Below are 22,177 nucleotides of genomic sequence, written 5' to 3'. Positions count from 1 at the left end.
AAGTTTCGCGAAACCCACCAGGGATTTGGTGGCTCTTGGATGTGTTGGAGCAATGTGTAGAGACAAGATATGGTCTCGATGTCGTGCCCCTCTGGGTGTGCAATGTCTTCGTCTTTTGTTCTCGTCCCACGTTGTATTGATGCAATCACAAGAGTGGGCTCCTTCGAAAAGTTCTTTCCCGTCTTCCTCTGCGACACAGGGTTACCTACCTGGATCCACGAGCAGGAGCAATCAAACACCGAAAGAGCCTAAAGTCGACGTTTGAGTGGTACTCATCCGTTGCGAATTCAAATCGGATCGGCGAACATACTGGAGTGTCTGATGCAGAGTTATCCAGCTTCATTTCTCGTCACTAGGCTGATTTAGAAGGTCCCCGGGATTAATTTCCATTTGGAGTCGACATCAAGTTAAAGGCCCCGAGCATGCAGCGTGGAGACGCGGAAATTTAAACCCTGACATATTTGGGCCCTCAAAAGGCAGACTGCCCAAAATGGAGATAGGGCAGGGGTCGGCCATGTTTGCTCGATGTAACATTTATTCATCGGTGCTCAATACCTTCTAGGTCGTCTTCCTCTTATGTCTGAAAGGAAAGGAACCTGCATATCTGGGGCATTGTTGTGGCTAAGAGTGTGTTCAGAGTGCGTGCTCCAAAGGAAAGGATGGTGGGAGCATTGATCGCTGTTCACCTTGGTACATATCTCTCGATTGAGAATTAGCGATAAGCTCGCTGGCAGGGGTAGAGCTCGCGGCATTGTTGTAGAATTGTGGCCTGGGAAATTAAGGTTCATACAGCAAAGACAAAGACTGTGAGAAGAGTGCGGCAGATATTACAGTTTCGAAGAATGCATGGTTTCATCTGTCTCTGGAACTGAAGGCGTCTAGTTGATTTTCTCTTCGAATGATAGATAAGCGCCACTTAATACGACATAGACTCCGCACAATCTGCAACGGGCTACTCAAACCCTACTTAGGGCGTGATATCGATCAAGAATCATTTGACCCCATCAACCCAACGGTCAAGCCCTTCATTCGCCGCTTGAGAAGATCCTCCTCACTGCCGAGAGAGATTAGACTTTTGCTTCGCTCCGGATTGGATTTGTCTTCTGCCTTTAAGCCTCCTTGAGGAGCGCCATTTAACTTGGGTGGGGACCGATTGACATAGTCGGATCTCAAACTCGACATAGCTAATGGAGCATCATCGTCAATACTCTCCCCTGTCATTGTCCGGCGATGGTGTCGAAGTTGGGTTGTTGCTAATTCTAGGTTGCTTCCAATAGAAGCGCCATTAGTTAGGGTCCTAGAACGAAGCCTGGATTCAATGGCTGGCCCCTCAAAAGCATGAGGAGGTTGACTGAAAATCTGTTGAATCCAACCTCCGCAACGGAAGATGTGGTTCCAGCCTTCAGGGAAAATAGAGACAAATTGTACGAAGCCATGGGAGATACCAGGAATGAGAGCTACCTCCACGTGATCCTTTTCGTCGAACTCAGCGGTTGACTTTTCAAGCCCGACTTCTTGACGCTCCTGGAAGAGATGCAATTTGGCCTGTCGTAGTCTTCCGGCAAAAATGACAGTATCGTCCACCAAAGGATCTCGCTCACCGGTCAAGAAGTAAGTCTTCGGGAATTTGGCAAGGAGATTTTCTGGTGCAACAGCTGGACAAAGAAGGTGGTCTGTGGTGAAATCGGGACGATTAAAGGGTCCGACGTACAAAATGATCATGGCACGCATCATTTCCGGAGTTAGAATCCGATCGCCGAAATAAGAGATGATGGAGGACACCGCCAGTCTTGTTCTGAGTGGTTGGGGTTTAGACTCTGCGACGGCTTGTCTCTGTGCCTTGATGTCTGTATCAACCCGTTGAAGGGTAGGCTTTTCTTGAGGGTCTTCTTCTCTGGTGGCGAAGAAGTCGTGGTTGGGATTATCTTCGCCCTCATCCGAAGGCTTCGGCGTTGTACGTGTATAACGCCTGTCAATATCTTCACTCTTCCTCTTGATGAAGGTCTCGTATTTCTTCGATGTTCTGGGATTTCTAATCAAAGCCATCTGATCATCCGTCATCCAACTGCCAATATTCATGTCCAAGGCAGGATACATCAAAACCAGTCCAGCTGGAGATGGAAGGAGACCGCGAGTCGGGCTGGCCTGATTTGATTGGATAATCATCAAAGCTGTTCCTGTAGCCAGATTCCCACCTGCACTGTCTCCCGTAAGGACTATCCGTGGACAAGAGTCTGGCTTCATGCCAATGCAGCGGCCTCGAGTGGCAACAATTTGGGCGTAGACGTCGAAGCACTCGTTCAAAGCGTATGGATAGGGATACTCCGGTGCTTTCCGATAGTCCAGACTCAAAATAGGGAGACCTGTTTTTCCAGCCCATGCCAATAGCTTATCATCACTGGTTCTCGGATCCATAGCGACGAAGCCTCCACCTGGAACGTCCAGTACCAGATTTTGCTGCTTCTCGAGCTCGGCGAGGGAGCCATCGAAGTACATCCAAGCAACCACCGGCTCTTTATATGCAGAGGCTCTTGGTCGAGGGATCCGGATGCGACGGGGTTTATATTTGGTAAAGCGGGGACGCATGAGAGCCGTAAACCATTGCAAATAGGGGGTGTTTGGTTTGTTCCAGGCCACTCGCAGATGGTCCACCGTCAGAACGGCGCGGATTTTCCGAACCTTTTCATCTGCTTGTTCAGCGGCAATGAGGTAATATACAGTAAAAATGATGGAAGCCAGATCTCTAACTCTTTTGTTTCGAATCTTCATGGCGCTCCAAAAGCCGGCATCTAGTGCAGTGGTGATCCATGTTGCTCGGAAATATGATCTATTGTACAGATTGGCCAGCGGCTCAGGTGACTCTAGGCCGACGATTTTCGCGAAATTGCGACATATGTAAAGCCAAAGGAGAGTGAGAACAACAGATTGCCATGGGGTGGATCGTTTTGACAATTTCTGCGATAGGTTTCGTAGGATCGGAGGGCCGTGTCGATCGCCTCTTGTAATTGTAAGCCATGAGTATGCCGCCTAGAAAGGGAGCATACCTCAATAAGTAGAGCGACCAAAAGGAGACCACAGCAAAGACCTGGACTTTGCGGAATTGGGAGGAAGGCCGTCCGAGTACATGGTCTGGTCAACATCAGATGTATGAATGGGCATCGGTGAGCATGGGAAAGATACCTATCATGGTTGTTGTACAGAGGACTGGACAAGCTGAATTCAAGGTTGATGGACAGTCGGATTAAGGAACCGCAGAATAATGCAAAGCCATGTCAAGCACAGACGTTTTATGATTGAAGCCTAGTACTAGTGGTCATACAGCAAAAGGAACTCGACGTTGACCAGAGTATCGAACGAAAGAGAGGTGCTTTCATTCATGTGTTTGCAGTCCGGCTGGACTGGACGTGTGACCTCGTAGTGGTACCCATACGAAGCATGGTGACAATGGTGGACGCGGGATCTGACGTTGGCCCTGAGGGAATTGGAGGGGTGGTAGAACCGCGTACAAAAGGATGAGGGCGGAGTGCCGAAAGCATGTGAAAAAACAATCCGAGTCAAGGCCAGGCAAAACAGCCACATGCTTCTATTTTCGGGATCAGGTGACGACATGGTGCTTTGACACGTGACACAATAAGCCAACTACATAGATACCTATGGGTATTCATTACTATCGACGTCAGCTACTGCTATGCCTGTTCTCCCAACATAATCCTACACTGGTTCCTTTCTTTGTTAGCTGTCTTGCCACAGTGTTCCATGGTCAGCTATGGTCACTGTGTTCAACTGGCCAGTATATTTATCACTTGAGTCTTGAACCAAATCTTGGTCACTCGGCTCAGCTCGGTGGCTGTGTCTTTGCGGGTAAAGTCTGACTGGCCATGGTCGTGAATCTGGTTCCCCAGGTTTCCTCGGTGGAGAAGGTAGTGAAGAGAGAATCGAAGGATGCTCTCACTTACTCGGAGGGTGTCAAGTGAAAGGCATATGGTCTCGAATCCATCCTGACACTCCCCCACTGGCCTGATTTCTACTTGCTCCATTGCTTCCACTGCCACTCCCCGATCTGTGCCTTCGCACGTCATGGCTACTTGAAGGTTGAATGGTCTCGGGTCGGTCCATTTGACTCCCGCGTGGACTTCCATAATATTGCCGCCTCGCTTCTCGAAGCTCACTGGGGCTCTCAGGTATGTGGATGGGATTGTATCTGGAGCCTTCTACTGGTGGTGCTCGCGGACTTGAAACTGAGGATGCTCGTCGACTGGCACTTCGCCTCGATGGTCCGGACTGTCGGTTCTGGTTCTGGTTCTGATCGCGTGGGGAAATAGGACTTCGACAGTGTGGACAAGTATCATGCTCCTTCAGCCACGCGGTCACACAATCACCATGAAACCAGTGTTTGCACGGTAGGACTGTAACCTCCTGGCCCAGGACAACGTCATCCATACAGATCGAGCATTCTGCATTGCCTTCTGCCCCCAACATCTCCTGGTCAACCTTTTTCTTCTCCAGTGATTGTATGGCTTCTTCCGATGCAGGTGGGGGAGCGTTACTCCCACCATTCTGCTCCATTAGCTGTGACATAACTCGATCGAAGGCGTCCTGAGAGAAGACCATGTCTCCCTGACGTCCGGTACCACCATTGAAGATTTGATTAAGAAGGTCGAATGGATGTTGGGGATGATCCTGACCCCGGAATCCATCATTATCAGGGTGCATTTGTTGGCCGGGGCCAGCGCCAGCCGGTTGCATTGACTGCAAGATCATCGAGAACAGGCTGTGGACATTAGCTTCAGAGAAGTGTAATCAGTATCTCATCATCGACCTACTCTTGTAAGTTGCCTGCTTGAGCAGGTGCGTGCGGATCTCTCCCTGCAAAGCCACCAAAACCAGGCTGTTGAGGTCCCGGGAAGACGAAGGGCGAGAATGCCCCGAACGGAGGAGGGATAGCTCGAGCCTGAGAGACAGAGGTACAGGTTAGCATGCTCGACAGAAGGCTGACGATGGAGTCATTACGTTCGGCCCGGTCCCACTTGTTCTGAACGATCTCGTACTAAAAGATATTCTACCACCTCCGCCATTGCTGGCGAATTCGAAGGTGGTGAAGTTATTCCGCGGATCAGGGTCAAGCTCGTCGTGGTGGAGAGCATTATCCCAAGGATTATGATCGAACAAAGGGCGCAGGGGAGGGGAGGGTGGCAGCGAAGGAGATCTGGGGGCGTTATCGAATTCTAGAGATGAGGTGGTGCCCGGTTCGAGCTGGAGAGAGGTGCGTTAACGTAGGACTTGAGAATGAGAGGTGGTGGACTCGACGTACGACTTCTGTAAATTCCCCATCACAGCGAGGACATATTAAGCCACCGTGAGCGCGATCCCATTCATTGTTGCACTGATGGCAGAAAACCCTTTCGCCATGTGGCCGAGAGTCGGCCATTATGATGACGAAACACAAGCGGTGCTCGGTACGCTCAAGGGCGCATTGAAGAGTAGGGTTGGAGTTGTTGTGCTACGTGATGGCGAATGGGTGCGGCTGCGTCATGCACCGGTCGCAGTGGGGCGAAAGGTAATGAGCAGCTAGGTAGTAATCGGACCGGGTTTAGGAGTGGAAGTAATTGAGATGGAAGAGTCCGTGGGCGTGGCGACGGCCGTTGAATGATGTTGTGATGGGTGAGCGTTGAATGAGAAAGAAATATGATTAATCAAGGTCCCAAGAGTACGAAGAACTTGAAAGAAGAATATGAATAGAAAGATGATCAAAACTCCAGGCCAAAGAACAAAAGGATAGATGGCACACGCTGTTGTCACCGCGACTCGGTTCACTGGGCTGCCACCTGACCACCTGACGACAGTACAGTTTGGTGATGCTGGTGATTACAAGTAGAACAACTTAAACGAAGAAGCAGAACCAGAGATGCGTTGGGTTGACGTATGTCTGCAGTCTAAGGCACAAGTGAGGCACCGAGGGACGAGCACCTGGGACAGAGGGATGGATTCGGAGTACGGAGCAATTACTGGACGTGCTGCGTAATGTTGCCACTTTTCCTGTATCGATAACAGCCTTGCTTCCAGACTCACATACAGGAGTGCTGTCCGGAGTACTGTACGGAGTATGTACGGAGTAAAAGCTACCACTAATACGGAGGACCACTGGTCCCAGTTCCCAGTCCCCAGTCCCCTAGACCAAAAGCTGGCGTTAAGGTTGCGGAGCATGGCCTGTTCCATGTCTTTCCGAATACTTCTGTCGGGTGCTGTGTATGGAGGACGGCCATCCGTAGCAGAACTTGGGGTCTTTGCCTGGTGCCCAAAGGACTTGTCACTTAGGCTGCAGGCATCACAATTAAAGGCGGTCACATTATTGTCACGCCGTCTGTTTGCATGTATCGTACACTCCAACACCAAGAACCAACGTCTCCCAGGTCACTCTCGAGTCGTGAGTCGTCCATGCCGCTGCAAATCGCCTGCAAATCGCCTGCAAATCGCCTGATGCTGGTCCATTTCGTCCACTTGGTCCATTTACTGCTCATGTTCGCCCTCACCTTTTCCGTGACCCTCTCATGATAATTCCACCTACAATGCCTGCAACCACAGCTGCACCCCCAATGATGGCTACGCCCATCAGTCCCTCCCTCGAAACCTTGTCGTCGATTAGCTGGCCGAGACTGCTTGCTTGCAGATTGCCGGGCTCTTTCTCCATAAGTAAATCATTATATCTTCTCGCCTCTGCATAGTTCCCAAGCTTGTAATTGCCCAGCGCCAGATAGTATAAGCATTCTCTTCTTCGCTCGGGGGTCGTCTTGAAGATGTCTGAGAGTAGCTGCACGCCCAGTTGCTGTTCCGGCCGCTGATTTGATTTGATCAAGCCCTGTCCTGCAGTGAGCTACACAGGTTTCCAGTCTCAAGATAGGTGTAAACTCCTACCCAAGCATAGTTGAATTTAGTTTGAACCCCAACATATTCTCCTTCCTTTTCATACTGCGCTCGGAGGACTTGTAACTCGGCAGGCTTGAGCGGACTAGAATCGCATGGTCAGTCGCAAGGGCACGCTATACACTTCATGGTGTTGGAGTGATGCCCACCTTTCTGCATCTGCAGCATCTATCAAAGTTAGCAAATATCCATTCTTACGCCTGCGCACCTAGTCCAGCTTACATGGTAAATTTGATGCCATTGTGAGAGATAGAAATGGTATGAAAGACCAATCAAACGTTTCGACTGAGAGAGAAAGAAAGAAGAGAAACGCTAAGGTGAGTCGCAGACGTTTACGTTGTTCTGAACATGAGCATGTGGCCAGTGGCACCCACTCTCTGTACTTCGCTTCATCGATGCAAGGACTTTTGGGGCTGTGGCTGTGCCTAACCAGCCAACTCCGTCCTGCAATGACGTGTTTTCGGGGGCCAAGTACCAGACGTCTAGGTGCCAGTGGGCGGCCGTGGCCCAAGGGCTCCCGTGACTCCAGCCACAATGTTGGCCGAGGGGGTCCGTTGCTCCCCGCAACCACCCAATGTCAACATTCACCATCGTGTTTCCCACATTACGAACACAACACTGCGATTACAAAAGACACTGCGATTTATCCTCATAAGAACACTGCAACCGCTAAAATGTTGCTCGACGAAGACCCTGCAACTGTACGTATATGAGCATCCATATTCTCATCCCTTCCACTGACCAAACCATAGCTCATACGCGCCACTGTTTCCAATTTCAACATCGCCCCCGACAAAGCTGCCCTTTCACGCGTCAACGATTCCCTCTCAACACTGCAGCAGTCCCGCGACCTCAGAACTCGAGATGCAGAGACCGCACTGAGAAAGCTTTCTCGACAATTTGCCACGCTATCCTCGCAACATAGAGAAGTCCTTTCCAGCCATGACAGCGGGAGGCATGCAAGCGAAATCCTCCACCTGGACACCAAGAAATTCAAAATTGCAAAACAAGCCTCGGAGCTTGAGGTCGAGAATGAGAGGTTGGAGGCTGAACTTGAGAGGCTGAAGATGCGCCTGGCAGATTTGGAAGACCAAGGCGTTGAAGGCGATGAGACCAGCCGACGGAACAGAGAGGCTGACGATCCAACAATGTAAGTCCTGCTTTCATGCACGCACAGCACGAACGCTAATACATGTAGATTGCGATTATGGCTCTATCGGTCTCTGGGTATCACGCTTGGACAGGACGAAGCAGGCAATTACAACAAGGCAACCATTGGTAATACCAAGAAGGGCGACGTTCATGTGCTCAACATTGATCCCAAGTTCTCAAGATGGTTCTATGCTGATTACTTTTGGCAAACAATGCAAGGCTAGAGCCAAAGACCCTCTTCTGACTCTGAGGCCACGAATGAGTGATGACTGTATAGATAATCAGCAAGGCGTTGGAGGTTGGGAAGGCTGAAAAGGCTCGCATTCTAATATTTGGCAATGGATCGAATAGATGAATATAATTCGCCCTGCCGCACATACTTTATTTGTGAGAGAACGTATTGATGAAGCAATCTCGACCGCAAGGGTTGCGGCTATGGCCATGCTCGTCAACGCAAGAACATGACAATCATACTACTCAATGCGGATATCAGCAAGCTGTGTGCATAGCCACCAGAGCTTCACAACCAAACCCACAAGTTTCCTACGGACTCAAACAGTGCTCCGTCGCACGGAATTTTCTTACATGATTGACTTACTGGACGACTTCTTCTCCAAGGCCTTGCACAAGGCAAGAGAGCCTGATGAAAAATGTATGTTTTTTGAGGGCCAAAAAATACGCGGATAAGAGCCCCGAAGGACACTTAATAACGATCTCCTCCGCGCTGTGCAATGCAGGGACACCGCTATAGCAAACCCAATTCTTGATCTGAGTCGCTCCCACAAGGTCTGGAATCATGTTAGCCAAAGGTCATTTTTCAATATACACGGACGGGGGTGACGAACAAGTATGAAGAAAAAGAAAAGAAAAGAAAAGAGGACAGACGAGGAGGGGAGAAGGAAATACATAGCCCACAGTGCCAAGAATGCGCTCGGCGTGTTTGTCCTATTTGCCCTCCGTAGGTGTCTGCCTGTGGGTATCTTCGACCATCACTTACCTTGCACCAGGATTTCACGTGATCACAATTTCTCTAAAATCGGACATCTCAACTCGAAAGCTCATCGCAGCCCGCGATAGAGAAGCACCCACGATCGTCCCGCTGCCGCAGCGAAGCAATTGCACCAATATGGCGCGTGGTACTCGATTTCTACCGTTAAAGACGGTCAAGGATTCGAACGCAGTTGTCGTAAGTAACAATCTGGAATAGGATCTCCCGAAGTCCTTTGGGTTGCCGAAAACTTTACTGACCAAGGATGTAGAAACTGCGACAATCGTGGAGCAAATACAATCTCTACAATTTCAGCCGAATAACCGCCAACACTCTAAGGGGTCGAAATTTCTTCCAGACCAAATGGAAAACGAAGTCTCTAACGAGAGATTACCACGGATACCAGGTGCGGGAGAGAATATGGGAGCGGATGTTCTCTCGGCGGCTGCGGTCTGTCATTCCCATGAGTCCGGAATACCTGGCAGTCAATGATGGGAGCAACGAGTCTGCTGGTCGCGGTTCCGGTGTGGTTCAAAGCGCAAAAGCAACGACTAAAAAGCTTCCCATTCCATACATGCAAATGACATACGCTCCGTTGGAAAGGAGGTTGGACACAGCCGTATTTCGGGCAATGTTCGCAAGCAGTATCAGGCAGGCAAGACAATTCGTGATTCACGGTTCGGTCAAGGTCAACGGCAAGAGAGTAGGACATTTCGATTCTTTTTCCATTTCTTCGCGTGAGTGATCTGCTGACGATCACCGTTCATTATAGATGCAATATCCCGGATATCTCCTCAACCCTGGCGACATGTTCCAAGTTGTACCGGATCGAGTAATGTATGCGGCAGGCCAACCCAAAGTCAATATTGCCGTCAGAAAAGCGCAAGCGCAAGTAGAAGCCGAAAATGCGGAGGAAGACGCTGCACAGGCTGAAGAGGAGCCACCAGTAATCGAGGCCGCAGCCGAAGAAGACGTCGACGACGTCCGCGACCCACGAGACGTACTGAAAGAATTACAGTCACAAGCCAAGACCATCCTTGCCTCCCCGAGGGAGAACATCGGGGCGAAGAGAAAGCAGGATCTAAGAGCGTTCACCAAATCCATCCGCAGATTACTATCGCGGTCGAAATCCGACACGATCCACACAGACAGCTTGGAAGCACAATTCGCCGAGATCCAGAACCAGCTGCAGATCCGGAGAGACAACAAAGCAGCAGCCACCACCACCAGCGCCGCCGCCGAGTCCTCGGCAGCAACGAGCAGCCCAAGTACAGGCGAATCGATATCAACCACCACCACGACAGACGCCAAAGCACAAGCGGTAACGGGCAGCATCCTGAGCGACAGCGAATACAGTGAGCTGTTCGCGGCACTACAGTCGATGCAGGAGAACCCGGTGGACGAGGCGAAGCCGTACGCGACACCTTGGATGCCGCGGGACTATATGAGCGCGTTCGCATTCATCCCGCGGTATCTGGAGGTCAACCACAACATCTGCGCCGCTGTGTACATCCGACATCCTGTCGCGAGACCCGGTCTCGCCGAGGTGCCCACCCCTTACAACGAGTTCACCAACAGCAGCGCCTTTACCTGGTATTTACGGAGGAGGTGAGATGTCTCCTCTGTGGACCTATTCGAATAGAAATGAAGTTTTGCTGGTGTTGAGGCGGTTAGGCAGGCAGGCAGGCAGGCATGAAGACTGCCTTGTGTGTGTTGTGTGCGCGACGTCTGTACTACTATCTATGTATATACACAATTATCAAGTGTGAGATAGCCTGCATAGCGCTGGCGTGGAATGAACGGATCATACATACAATTTTTCAAGCAGCAGGAAGTACAAGTCTGCTTCATATATGTGTAGATGTATTGGGAAGACAAGTCGGGCAAAACCGTATGGTGTTAGGCTTGCCTTGTTTCTTTCAGTCCTTCCCTTCGCAAAGTGAAAAGCCACTTCCATCTATCTCGGTTGATCCTCAACCTCAACCAGTTCTTGGATGTCAAGTCATGTCATCATCTATGAGCTCTTCGGACTATGTCTTGGTTGTGCCTGCGGCTCTGTAGTCTAGTCTAATACAAGTCCAGCAAACATATTTGCCGTCTTTTCTTCGCTAGAATGCCATTGACTGTAGGGTTGTCGCGTGGACCTAACATGTCGCAAACAGGGCCTTGTTTCATGTAGATATTTTTTCGGTTTACAGCAGTGGATTAGAGCGGTATTCAGGAGCAGAGGAGTCGCCATTGACCTCGGGCTTCTTGGCCTGGTTCTCTTTCTCGAGATTCGGCTGGTCATCATCTTCCAGTTCGACGAGGTACTTCTCAGCCTCGAGGGCGGCGATGCAACCACTGCCGGCACTGGTGATGGCTTGTCGGTACCTCTTGTCCTGGACGTCACCGGCGGCAAAGACACCGGGGATGCTGGTGTAGCTAGTGCCGGGCTTGGTGATGACGTAGCCTTCCTCGTCGATGTCGAGTTGGCCTTTCACCAGCGCGGTGGCCGGGTCGTGGCCGACGGCGTAGAAGAGTCCGTTGGCGTCGACCACCTCCTCTTCACCGGTCACCACGTTCTTGATCTTGAGATGCGTCATAAGCCCGCGCACCTTGTCTTCGCCCTGGATCTCGACTGCGACGTGGTTGAATTTCACCGTCACCTTCGGGTTGGCGAGAAGGCGCTTGGCCATGGTCTTGCTCGCGCGCAGCTTGTCCTTCCGCACCAGTACCGTGACGTGCGAGCCGTATTTCGTCAGGAACATGGCTTCCTCTGCCGCCGAGTCGCCGCCGCCGATGACAGCCAGTGGTCGGTTGCGGAAGATCGGTACGGCGCCGTCGCAGACCGCGCACGCTGATACGCCGTTCTGCCAGTACTTGTCTTCACCGGGCAGGTTGAGCCGGCGGGCGTTGGCGCCCGTGGCGATGATGACAGCATCGGCGGTGTGGGCAGGCTCGTCTCCTTCCGCGTCGTCGTAGTCGCGCCACAGGCGGAATGGGCGGGATTGTAAGTCGATCCGCGTTATCGTCTCTGTGATGATCTCAGTGCCGAACCGTGTAGATTGTGCGCGCATCTCGTCCATCAGCTCGGAGCCGCCGATGCCCTTGGAGAAGCCTGGGTAGTTCTCCACGTCCGTGGTGGTCGTCAGTTGTCCCCCTGCTGCTGTGCCGCCCGCGAGCATGCCTTCGTACATGACGGGCTTCATTTCAGCTCGGGAGAGGTATATGGCGGCGGTGTGTGCGGCAGGGCCGGAGCCGATGATGGCGACTTTGGTGTGAGGAGGCGCCATGGCGCGGTGGAGCGGGCCGGCAGTCGAGTAGTAGTGAGAGGTTGTGAGTGTTGGGCTCTTGATCGTTGCTGCCGCTGCCGCTGCTCCTCCCGTTGGTGATTGGGATCTTTGATGTGTTATGGAGGCTGCGGCGACTGAGAGAGAAATGGAGGAATGGAGGGGATGGTGGGTCGCACGACGGAAGAATGCCGAGGAAAACAGTTTGGCGGGGAAATATGGTAATGTAGGAAGAGAGATCAGATGGAGGCGGGTAGAGGGACGTCCAAATGTATTAAACGACGGAATGGTGGTGGAGGGTGTCGTGGGAGTTGTGAAAATGAGAGAGATTCTCGTGATTGATGGGATTGAAAATACAGAGAGTACTACGAGTAAAATTACGTTACCAATCAGTATTGACAAATTCTTTGAGGCACTGGCATAGCGGTCCAAGGAGGGGCCCGCCAGCTCCATCATCCATCGTCTCTCGAGGCACCACCAATTGGCCTACTCCATCCCGTTCATCCCTGTTCGCCCCTGATTGTGCTGAGGTAAACAGAATGGTCCAGAGGCAATTGATCACGGCATCATTTTACTGTGTTCAAGAGCGTACTCGCGTTCTCGCACTGCCCAGCTCACGCACTCCCTAAGTAGTTAATTTGTACTGCTCAGGGAATCGTCTTCGCCAGCTACTGGGGCTATCTAGGTATCTACTGACTTCCTAGCAGCTACTATTAGTGCTTTGCATCTCAATTCCCACCTCGTGTAATATTGGATTCTGAAGCTCTATGTCCTGAGCAGCCTTCAAATTGGCCGTGGGCCAAGGCTTGAGACATGGGCCATGTCAATAGCATTCTCAGAATACGGCACAACGCAATCTCAAATAAGAGAGCTGTTCCAATGTTTGTCGTCTCACTTGATGCGTTGGGCACATTGTATCGTTTTCGAGAACCTGTGTCAGTCCAATACCTCAATTGTGCTCGTCAATGTGGCTTGAAGACCGATATTAGTCCGCAGGACCTGGAAAAGTCCTTCAGAACCACCTTCAAGCATTACACCCAAACCTATCCTAACTATGGCAAGGGCAAGCTCGAAAGTCCCAGGGAATGGTGGACTGGGCTGATCAATGATGCATTCGTTGATGCGACAGGGCTCCGGACTTTACCCTCGCATCTGGGACCCACGCTTTACACGCATTTTTCCTCCGAGGCTGCGTACCAACCCTACCCTGATTCTTTTTCATTCCTCAAGAGCATGCATGCTTTGAGAAAGCAATACTCTGACCCCGAAGGTCCCTTGCTCTGTGTTGGAGTTGTCACCAATTCGGATTCTCGTGTCCGGCCCGTTCTCGAATCCATGGGGTTTCGAGTCGGCCTTTCAGAGTATGGTGTCACGCAAGAGAAAGAAACTCTGAGGCGCACATCTGATGGAATATCAATTATTCCACCGAGTCTTCGGCTTCTTAGTTATGATCCTGGCAACGATTTTGACTTCCTAGCAACCAGCTACGACGCAGGATCCGAGAAGCCTGATGGGGGCATCTGGGCATATGCCAAAGGTTTCATTGAGGACATCGCGCCGACCAGGGCGGAGAGAGCTTTGGCGGTCCCTCAGGAGCCTCGCCAGTTCTCCGTGTCGAATTCCGTCGCCAAGAATTGGAGGGATTCCCAGGAGGTCATGCTAGAATTGACCAGGAGTGAGAGGGAACGTGTTCGGATTTGCGGAGGAAAAGTCAGCTGGGTACATATCGGAGATGAGCTGAAAAAGGACTATGAAGGCGCCCGAAAATTCGGCCACGAAGCTCTGCACCTCGAACGAGAACGAGAACGAGAACGAGAAGGCGCAGGAAGGGGAGGAGAGGCCAATCCGGCTGGTGGTGGGATTCACACCATCTCGAGTTTAGAGGAAGCGGCGATGATTGTGAACGTGATGGCAAAGGCCCATTTCGAGGCCAATTCTGCCAGATCTGCGGCAGGCGCAACATCCGCTTGACGGAAGGAGCATGCGCGCGCGGCCTTGTCTCTGCGGTGCACAGTTTGAATGGGATTTGAGACTGTCACTGTTCCTGTTATGTTCCTGTGCTTTCTCTTCTCTTTCTCACAATCATCTCATCGTCACAAGAAAGTCACAACTGACTTCTTTGCTTACCAAAAAAGCCTGTCCTTAGTTATTCTTGATGTCTGCAAACACTCCCCCATTGAACAATTGTTTTCCAGAGACAACGCTGACTTCAAAGTACGTACGCATCAGGCTTTCCCATCAAATATCATCATCTGAGCATTGTCCTGACCTTTCATTCTGGTCGGAGCCCGCCTCAGATCTCTCGCAACCCCCAGAATGGACAGCAAATCCTCTGCTGGAGGGCCCATTCATCCCCTACAGCCTCACTCTCGCAGCAGTGGAGCGGCACGCCCGAATCGCTGCGGCTGCTTGAAAGCTTGCCATATCTGCCATGAGGTCGGCCACGTTGCCAAGTTTTGTCCAATCAAAGAATGTTGGACTTGTGGAAGTCTTCAGCATACAAAGAAAGATTGCCCTTGCTATTTGGAAACTCTCCAGTCTCTGGGCCAAGTTCGGCAGCCGTATCAGGTTCACAGACTGCTAGTTGAAGTCACAGGCGCAGCACAGCGACCAGCACGTTCCAACTCATGCATGTTTATGCGCTGTGGGACACGCAGATCGATGTTTCATTCCAACGAAGGTTGCCTTTTTCAGACCAATTACAAGTTCAGTGAAACCAATGGACGTGTAGTCAATGAGTTACCATCGATTCCTGTGCTGCTGAAGCCAATCAAGACTACGGCTGCCCTCGAAACGGAGAGAAGATATGCGGAAAAGCTTGCAGATATTGAATTCAGGGATGATGAGAAAGAGAGATGCCGTACCGCTGGAGGAGAAGAGGAGGCTGGAGAGAAGCAAAGTGCTTCCAAGGTCAATGAGCCTGGTGATTTGATCGAGTTTGATTGAGTCCGTGCTCATGTTCACGACCATTCAACACGACAATGCCATTGTTTGGGTTGGTCAGTCAATCACGGGGTACACAGGATGGCCATGGAAGCCAACCAGTGTTCAACGGCCGAGACGAAAGGCGGTGTTACACTATGTGTTATCCGTGGGCTTCAATGGGTTCGAAAAGGGACATTTTCAGATGACGGACAGCTCGATACTCGAAACTCGATACCAATCAAATTCTATTCTTTTTAGGGCAGGTCTCGATTAGCATTATCCCCCTACAACGTGTATGTTTCCAGAGTCCGGTTCAGCCTTATCTTTGCATCTTGTATATGACAGGTTAGTGATTTCCATCATAGCCGACGCAGTGAAATGATATGCGGGCTATCTATCCAGGTTCGAAGGTCGTCGATTCTTTGAAAATCAGGCCGGTTGATATGACGTATGCCCAACCACTGAAGTGCTACCAATTGAATTATTCTCTCCTATTATGTATTGTAGGACTACGTCAGATTTCCTATCCGAATCGCACGACCCAAAGCGGCGATACATAAGTGGGTGGAATGATGCTGACTAGCATGCTTAATATTCGCTCATCTCATCCTTTCTATATTGTCTCCGCTGTCTCCCGACAGCGGCAGTGGCACCGCGGAGCTTCGGTTCCTACCATTGGGCCTCATTATCGTCCTTTCACTCTCATGAACAACTGCACATGTGGGTATTGGAACTTATTCTGAAAGCTTGGCCAGACTGGTGTACCTCGATGACATCAAGTCAGGCATGATTTTATCTCTTCCTCGCTCTGGTCAGCTACTCCGGACAAATCCTGACTCCATCGAAATATCGATCGTTTGGGCCACTTCAAGAGCTTTCCAATACTCGAGATCAAACCCGATTAGAACAATGGCAACGGTCAAGGGGAAACACGAGCACCTGGCGTTGGCACATGGCCAAGACTCGTTGAAGGTCCCGCTATCAGGACGCCTTCTCCTGGACAACCCATTCTACAACAAAGGCACGGGGTTTACATCAAAGGAGCGGCTCGAGTTCGGGCTCAAGGGCCTGCTCCCAACCAACATCCAAACGCTCGATGAACAGGTCGTACGTGCATATCAGCAGTACAGCAACCAGAAGGACGACCTGTCGAAGAACACGTTCATGACGTCGATGGCCGAGCAGAACACCGTACTTTACTACCGCCTGATCCAGGACCATCTGAAGGAGATGTTCAGCATCATCTACACGCCGACCGAAGGCGACGCGATCGAGAACTACTCGCGCGTGTTCCGGCGGCCAGACGGCTGTTTCTTGAGCATCAAGCATCCCGACGAGGTTGAAGAGCGCATGAGAAAGTTTGTGAGGTCAGACGATCCAGACGGCGGGGTGGATTACATCGTGGTCAGCGACGGCGAGGAGATCCTAGGGATCGGCGACCAGGGCATCGGCGGGATCCTCATCAGCGTTGCCAAACTTGCACTCACCACCATCTGTGCCGGATTGCATCCTGACCGAACGCTTCCAGTGGTCTTAGACACGGGGACCGACAATGAAGCCCTTCTCGACGACGACTTGTATCTGGGCCATCGCTTCAAGCGCGTTCGTGGCGAAGCATACAGTGACTTCGTCGACCGCTTCGTCAAGACGGCGAAGAAGCTGTTCCCGAAGGCATACATCCATTTTGAAGACTTCGGCCTCACCAACGCCCGCACCCTTCTGGACAGATATCGCCATGAGACTGCCGTCTTCAACGACGACATCCAGGGCACGGGCTGTGTCACGCTCGCTGCCATTATGGCTGGACTTCACATCAACAAGGTCAAGATGAAGGATCTGCGAGTCGTCATTTTCGGCGCGGGAACCGCTGGCTGTGGCATCGCGGAGCAGATCCAAGCTGCGATTGCGACCGAGGCTGGCAAGGATAAGGATGAGGTCACCAAGCAAATCTGGTAAGTCGCAGGCTCTCCCCTGTACTTTGTCCCTCATTGCAGTATCACGTCACAGAACCCCCACCACGGGCCGTAGGTTCCTCACGAACAACTCACTAACCACATCTTGTGCCTCTCCTACAACAGGTGCGTAGACAAGCCGGGTGTCCTTCTAGACTCGATGGGCGACAAGCTCTCCGTAGCACAGAAGCCGTACGCACGAGCGTCCTCGGAATGGGAGGGCAAAGACAGCCACTCCCTGCAGGCGATCATCGCCGAAGTGAAGCCTCACGTGCTGATCGGAACATCCACAAAGCCTGGCGCATTCACGCAGGAAGTGGTGCGCGAGATGTGCCGGCACGTAGAACGGCCTATGATCTTCCCGCTCAGCAACCCCACACGGCTGCACGAGGCGAAGCCGCAGGACATCGCCGAGTGGAGTGCTGGCAAGGCGCTCGTGGCGACGGGCTCGCCGTTCCCGGCCGTGCGGTACGACGGGAAGGAGATGGAGGTCGCCGAGTGTAACAACTCGGTGTGTTTCCCGGGGATTGGGCTCGGCGCGGTGTTGAGTCGGGCCAAGCTCGTCACAGACCGGATGCTGGTCAGCGCGGTCACGGCGCTGGCTAAGGAGGCGCCCGCTTTGCAGGGACAAGGCAGCGCGGATCCCGAGAGAGGCGTCGCTGGGTTGGTCCCGGACGTGCAGGACGCTCGTCGAGTTAGTGTCAAGATTGCCATGGCCGTCATCCGCTGTGCGGTCGAGGACGGCCTGGCCCAGGTGCATGATATCCCTGTCGACAGCGACGACGAGCTGCAAGACTGGGTTCAGGCCCAGATGTGGGATCCTGTCTACAGGGACTATCAGAAGGTCTAGGTGCCAAGGACCACCACCCAGAACAAGGTGCTTGTCGACCTGGCGCAAAGCACGTAAGCAAGCAACACTGGCGGACGGATGGATATAGGTACGTTTACTTTGGCCTGCAGCGAAAGAAACGGAGAGGGAACTCCTGACTCCCGACTCCCGACTCCCGACTCCTGTACCTGCTCCACGGGAAGGATTCAGCAGATGCACGCACGCTCTGAGATTCTGAGTCAGATCGTTCATTATTGAATCGCTGGGGGTCTACAGCAACATCACCAGCCATTGATCGACATCAGAGTTCAGGCCTACGTGGCTTTCGAACACTCACTCATAGGCTATGAATACGTGTACATGGCTTGGTACATGCTTATGTACCACAGCGTCGACATAGCAATCCTGAAACAATGGCGACATGGAAACCACACACCCTCGCCGGCATTGGATGGGAGATGTACAAATACCAGTCTGATTGGGTCTCCGTCTTTCCTTCCACTTTTACAATAAAGTGCCCATCTATTCATGTCTCTATCCATAATGTAGACCCATGCCATGTACATCCAACAGCATCTCCAGACGCTCCCTAACCCCAGTAGACCATAAATGGCCCACACAACGGCCTCAGATGCAGGAAACGGAATTCCACATCTCTCCATCTCAAACGAGAAATTATTGTTTGGGTTAAATCTGCCGGACTACGCTTACTGTATCCAACCATCTATCTACGCAAGCTCTCCGGACCAGAATCCGCGCAATCTTCCGCGCTGCACTGTCTGCCTCGTTTCTCGCTATCTTCAAACCTTCGGCCTGGTGGGGTGATTTAGAAGGGAAAGGAGACCTTGGCTGCCAGGCCGGTTCATATTTTTAACAATTGTATCAGACCTATCAGCGAATTCGTACGAAGTGCTATAACACCTACATATTAGACAGACGGAGACTCCGCGACATAGCTAGATATGTTCCCTAGAAGGATGTCAGATGTTGTAGAGGACGGCCTACGCATATAGATGCCAAAGGGGCCCAATCCTCTATTTCCACTTTGGTTGTGATGAAGCAATAAACGTGACAAGTAAATGCGGTGAGAGTAGGCTACGTTTTACTAAATTGTCGGTCATTGACTGTGGATTGTGTGACGATCCTGGTGACTGGCGAGGCTGCCGGGGAATTGTGGGTCCTTATTCTCGACTTGAAAAGCATGCGAGGGTGTTTGTTGGCGAAACATGGTTCACGTAATTAGATCAATCCTGTGGCAAAGAATGAGAATCCAGGGGTAAGAGTATTGGAGGAGAAGCCATGCGCCGAGGCATGTGATATGCGTTGGCTGGTTGCATACTACTACTATCTGCCGTGATAAATCTTTTCTTGACTAAATGAAGGATGTAGACTGTGTGGAGCGTCATTGGGCTGACGGATAGATCAAGTTACTGCCGAGCAAGCGAATGTCCACTGAAATATTCCTGTGACCGCAGCTAAGGTATCATCGCATAGCATATCAACCGACGGATATTTGATGGTATTCATTACCGGGTCCTGTTTTACGATCTATTCCGTCTCAAACGGCCTTCTCTTCGTCTTGGTCCCGCTCACGGTCAACTGGAACAATATCATCCGATTCGAATGTATATAGGTGAGGAGATGTAAGTCCCTTCTTTCGGAGGACTTGGGTCTTGAACCAGTATGGAAGCACCTGGGAGACTTGATAGTGCATATGTGTACGAGTTGGTACCGCAAAGACGTAGTCCAACTCCTCGAGAGATCGCTGCTTGGTCTCGGGTAGCCAGAGGAAAATCATGATGAAGGCAAGGATGTTGAGGGCAGCGTAGAAACCAAAGGCACCTTGTGGCTTCATGGCTCGTAGCATTCGTGGCCAAGTCAGGGCCAGAACCGAGGCCCAGAAGTTGTTTGTCGCAACAGCCCAGGACATGCCGACTTCACGGTGAGACAAGGGGAATACCTCGGCGGAGTAGGTGAAAGGGACTGGTCCTTCACCAGGAGAGTAAAAGGCGTCGAATAAGTAGATGAACGTGGCAATCAAGCCCAAATGGGCGTTGCTACTTTCAGGAATCCAGAAACAGAATCCTGCCGCCAGAAGAGTCCAGCACATATTGGGGAAGGTGAAGAGGAGTAGTGTTCTTCGTCCGAAAGTGTCGATTGTCCATACTGCTGGCCATGCGAAGATGAAATTGACTAGACCGAAGCCCCAACTTGCCAAGAGGGCCTCGGTGACTGAGGCACCTGCCTGGCTGAAGACGCTGCTCGAATAGAAGGCTATGATGTTGATGCCGCACATCTGTTGAGCAATCATGACAATACCAGAAGCTTGAGTGGCACGTCGGATACGAGGGATAGTGAAAAGCTCGATGAAGCGGGTGAAGAAGTTTCCGTGAGTGGCGACGGCAGATTCCTCGACCAGAATTTCTTCCTGAATTAACTGGGCGTGGACAAAGTAGAGATCACGCGCGGCCTGAAGAGGAGTGTTTCGGAGCCGGAGAAGGGATTTGTAGGCTTGCGCGTGTCTGCCCTTCTTCATGAGCCAGCGAGGCGACTTCAAGTTGTTAGTATATAGGACTGTTTGAAAAAGGGAATATGGGTACAGGGGACCGACCTCAGGGCAAAAATAGATACCAATGACCAATGGAATAGCTGGAATGAAAGCTGAGCCGAGTTGCAATCTCCACGCAATGCGGCCAACATCTTTCACGGCGAGATTTGCACAAGTCCCTAGGAAAATTCCAAAAGCGGTCCAGACTTGCCAGGTCATCACCAAGCCTCCACGAATATTGGTAGGAGAGTTTTCAGCTGAGAAGACAGGGACAGTGACTTCTTTGAGACCCATGCCTATTCCGAGCAGAATCCGAGTTGCTACCAATTGACCCCAATGCTGAGTGAGGCCTGAGCCGATAGGAGCAAGCAAAGAGAAGATTGCGGCAATAAAAATGGTGCCACGGCGACCCAGCCAGTCATTCAAAGGGTCGGAGATCCAACCAGCACTGTTCAAGTTAGTAAGGGGGTAGGATCGGGCGTCGAGGTGGTGAGAAGTTAGAGCTCACAAGAAAGCAATGGCTATGTAGGGGCAAGAGTTGACGAAACCCACGATCCATGAATTCTTGTCGCAGGTTGCCTTGTCTATGCAGTAAGGAGCACTGTCCGGGATCCCGAATTCGACGGGGAAGGACAAGTTCGCACCATTTGAACCGGTTTGGTCCCAACCTTGGATAGCAGCAGCAATGGAGTTGAGGACGATGGTATAATAGAGGGTTCTTGGATGCTTCCAACGATGGGTGATTTCCTCGCGGAGACAAGTGCGATCAGCCTCGTCTAGCTCGGGGAGATGTTCGTACGCATGGGGACTCTGAGCCACAATGGCACCTTTTCGGAGCAGAGGCAGGATGTCACCAAGATTGTTCTCGGCGGCAAAATTCTCGACATCCTGGAGCAAAGCGTCTCGCGGAATACCTACGAGAGGATTTCGAATTCTATGAGAGTTAGTCGGGAGTCGGGACAAGTGAGGTGGAAAAGAGGTTAAGGAGACTCACTCCCCGGTCGTGTTGGAGGTCAGTTGAGCGACACTGGCCTTTCGCTTGGACTCCTCAGCAAAGAGAACAGAAGGGCGCCTCGTCTCGGAGTTCTGCCGGCCTTCCTCGATGGCATCCTTGAGAGTGGCCATGTTGGTGGCACGATGAATGAAAGCTGTGAAGAAAAGTTGTTGCACAAGATGACAGACAAGAGGGAGAGGAAGGCATGCGTGAAGGAAAGAAGGCGCGCGGGGTCTCTTATGGGAAAGCACAATCACGCGTCAAGTGAAGTGTGGACGACTACTTGGTAGTGAAGATGAACGAAGGGATCGGGCCCTGGTGGGTCACTGCATGGATGAATGGTGGTACTGTACGCATGCACAATGGAACATCGAGTGGGACAAGTCGACTAGAGGCATAAGACCCTGGAGCCTTGAGCCCTTGGTTTGTGGTAAGCATGAAGCATGGAATTGATCCAGCATGGTGACAGGATAGCCAAGGTTGGCAAGGTCAGCAACAAGAGGAACGGTTACCTCGTACGGACGACACTGGGGGAGCTTGGAAGGGCCTATCCTACGGCGTCCGAAGCCACTCAAGTCATACGACAACGGGAATTC

The 22,177-nt window shown here is 51.6% G+C and overlaps 9 protein-coding genes across 9 annotated transcripts; 4 read left to right on the top strand and 5 right to left on the bottom strand.

The window, feature by feature from the left end:
- Positions 1–984: 984 nt before the first annotated feature.
- A1O9_06117 (esterase/lipase) lies at positions 985–2,769 on the bottom strand (the record flags this gene model as incomplete). Its single annotated transcript, XM_013405327.1, has 1 exon — positions 985–2,769. One exon carries the CDS (start codon positions 2,767–2,769, stop codon positions 985–987), a length of 1,785 nt encoding a protein of 594 aa, XP_013260781.1.
- A 1,197-nt stretch (positions 2,770–3,966) lies between these two features.
- Positions 3,967–4,978, bottom strand: A1O9_06116 (uncharacterized protein; the record flags this gene model as incomplete). Its single annotated transcript, XM_013405326.1, has 2 exons — positions 3,967–4,771; positions 4,824–4,978. The coding sequence occupies 2 exons, from the start codon at positions 4,976–4,978 to the stop codon at positions 3,967–3,969; spliced, it is 960 nt and encodes a 319-aa protein (XP_013260780.1).
- Positions 4,979–6,526: 1,548 nt separating this feature from the next.
- A1O9_06115 (mitochondria fission 1 protein) lies at positions 6,527–7,162 on the bottom strand (the record flags this gene model as incomplete). Its single annotated transcript, XM_013405325.1, has 4 exons — positions 6,527–6,856; positions 6,913–7,006; positions 7,071–7,089; positions 7,144–7,162. 4 exons carry the CDS (start codon positions 7,160–7,162, stop codon positions 6,527–6,529), a joined length of 462 nt encoding a protein of 153 aa, XP_013260779.1.
- A 433-nt stretch (positions 7,163–7,595) lies between these two features.
- A1O9_06114 (kinetochore protein spc24) lies at positions 7,596–8,297 on the top strand (the record flags this gene model as incomplete). The annotated part of the gene is made up of 3 exons (XM_013405324.1): positions 7,596–7,622; positions 7,674–8,071; positions 8,120–8,297. The coding sequence occupies 3 exons, from the start codon at positions 7,596–7,598 to the stop codon at positions 8,295–8,297; spliced, it is 603 nt and encodes a 200-aa protein (XP_013260778.1).
- Positions 8,298–9,199: 902 nt separating this feature from the next.
- A1O9_06113 (uncharacterized protein) lies at positions 9,200–10,673 on the top strand (the record flags this gene model as incomplete). The annotated part of the gene is made up of 3 exons (XM_013405323.1): positions 9,200–9,259; positions 9,333–9,764; positions 9,834–10,673. The coding sequence occupies 3 exons, from the start codon at positions 9,200–9,202 to the stop codon at positions 10,671–10,673; spliced, it is 1,332 nt and encodes a 443-aa protein (XP_013260777.1).
- Positions 10,674–11,253: 580 nt separating this feature from the next.
- A1O9_06112 (thioredoxin reductase) lies at positions 11,254–12,336 on the bottom strand (the record flags this gene model as incomplete). Its single annotated transcript, XM_013405322.1, has 1 exon — positions 11,254–12,336. The coding sequence occupies one exon, from the start codon at positions 12,334–12,336 to the stop codon at positions 11,254–11,256; it is 1,083 nt and encodes a 360-aa protein (XP_013260776.1).
- Positions 12,337–13,146: 810 nt separating this feature from the next.
- A1O9_06111 (uncharacterized protein) lies at positions 13,147–14,304 on the top strand (the record flags this gene model as incomplete). Its single annotated transcript, XM_013405321.1, has 1 exon — positions 13,147–14,304. One exon carries the CDS (start codon positions 13,147–13,149, stop codon positions 14,302–14,304), a length of 1,158 nt encoding a protein of 385 aa, XP_013260775.1.
- Positions 14,305–16,167: 1,863 nt separating this feature from the next.
- On the top strand, positions 16,168–18,060 carry A1O9_06110 (malate dehydrogenase (oxaloacetate-decarboxylating); the record flags this gene model as incomplete). The annotated part of the gene is made up of 2 exons (XM_013405320.1): positions 16,168–17,210; positions 17,337–18,060. The coding sequence occupies 2 exons, from the start codon at positions 16,168–16,170 to the stop codon at positions 18,058–18,060; spliced, it is 1,767 nt and encodes a 588-aa protein (XP_013260774.1).
- Positions 18,061–19,597: 1,537 nt separating this feature from the next.
- A1O9_06109 (uncharacterized protein) lies at positions 19,598–21,712 on the bottom strand (the record flags this gene model as incomplete). The annotated part of the gene is made up of 4 exons (XM_013405319.1): positions 19,598–20,590; positions 20,651–21,035; positions 21,096–21,521; positions 21,582–21,712. 4 exons carry the CDS (start codon positions 21,710–21,712, stop codon positions 19,598–19,600), a joined length of 1,935 nt encoding a protein of 644 aa, XP_013260773.1.
- Between the last annotated feature and the right edge of the window lie 465 nt (positions 21,713–22,177).

The sequence above is a fragment of the Exophiala aquamarina genome, assembly GCF_000709125.1.
Source record: "Exophiala aquamarina CBS 119918 chromosome Unknown aczIA-supercont1.4, whole genome shotgun sequence".
NCBI classification, from domain to species: domain Eukaryota; kingdom Fungi; phylum Ascomycota; class Eurotiomycetes; order Chaetothyriales; family Herpotrichiellaceae; genus Exophiala; species Exophiala aquamarina.
This window is presented reverse-complemented; position numbering and strand designations above follow the sequence as displayed.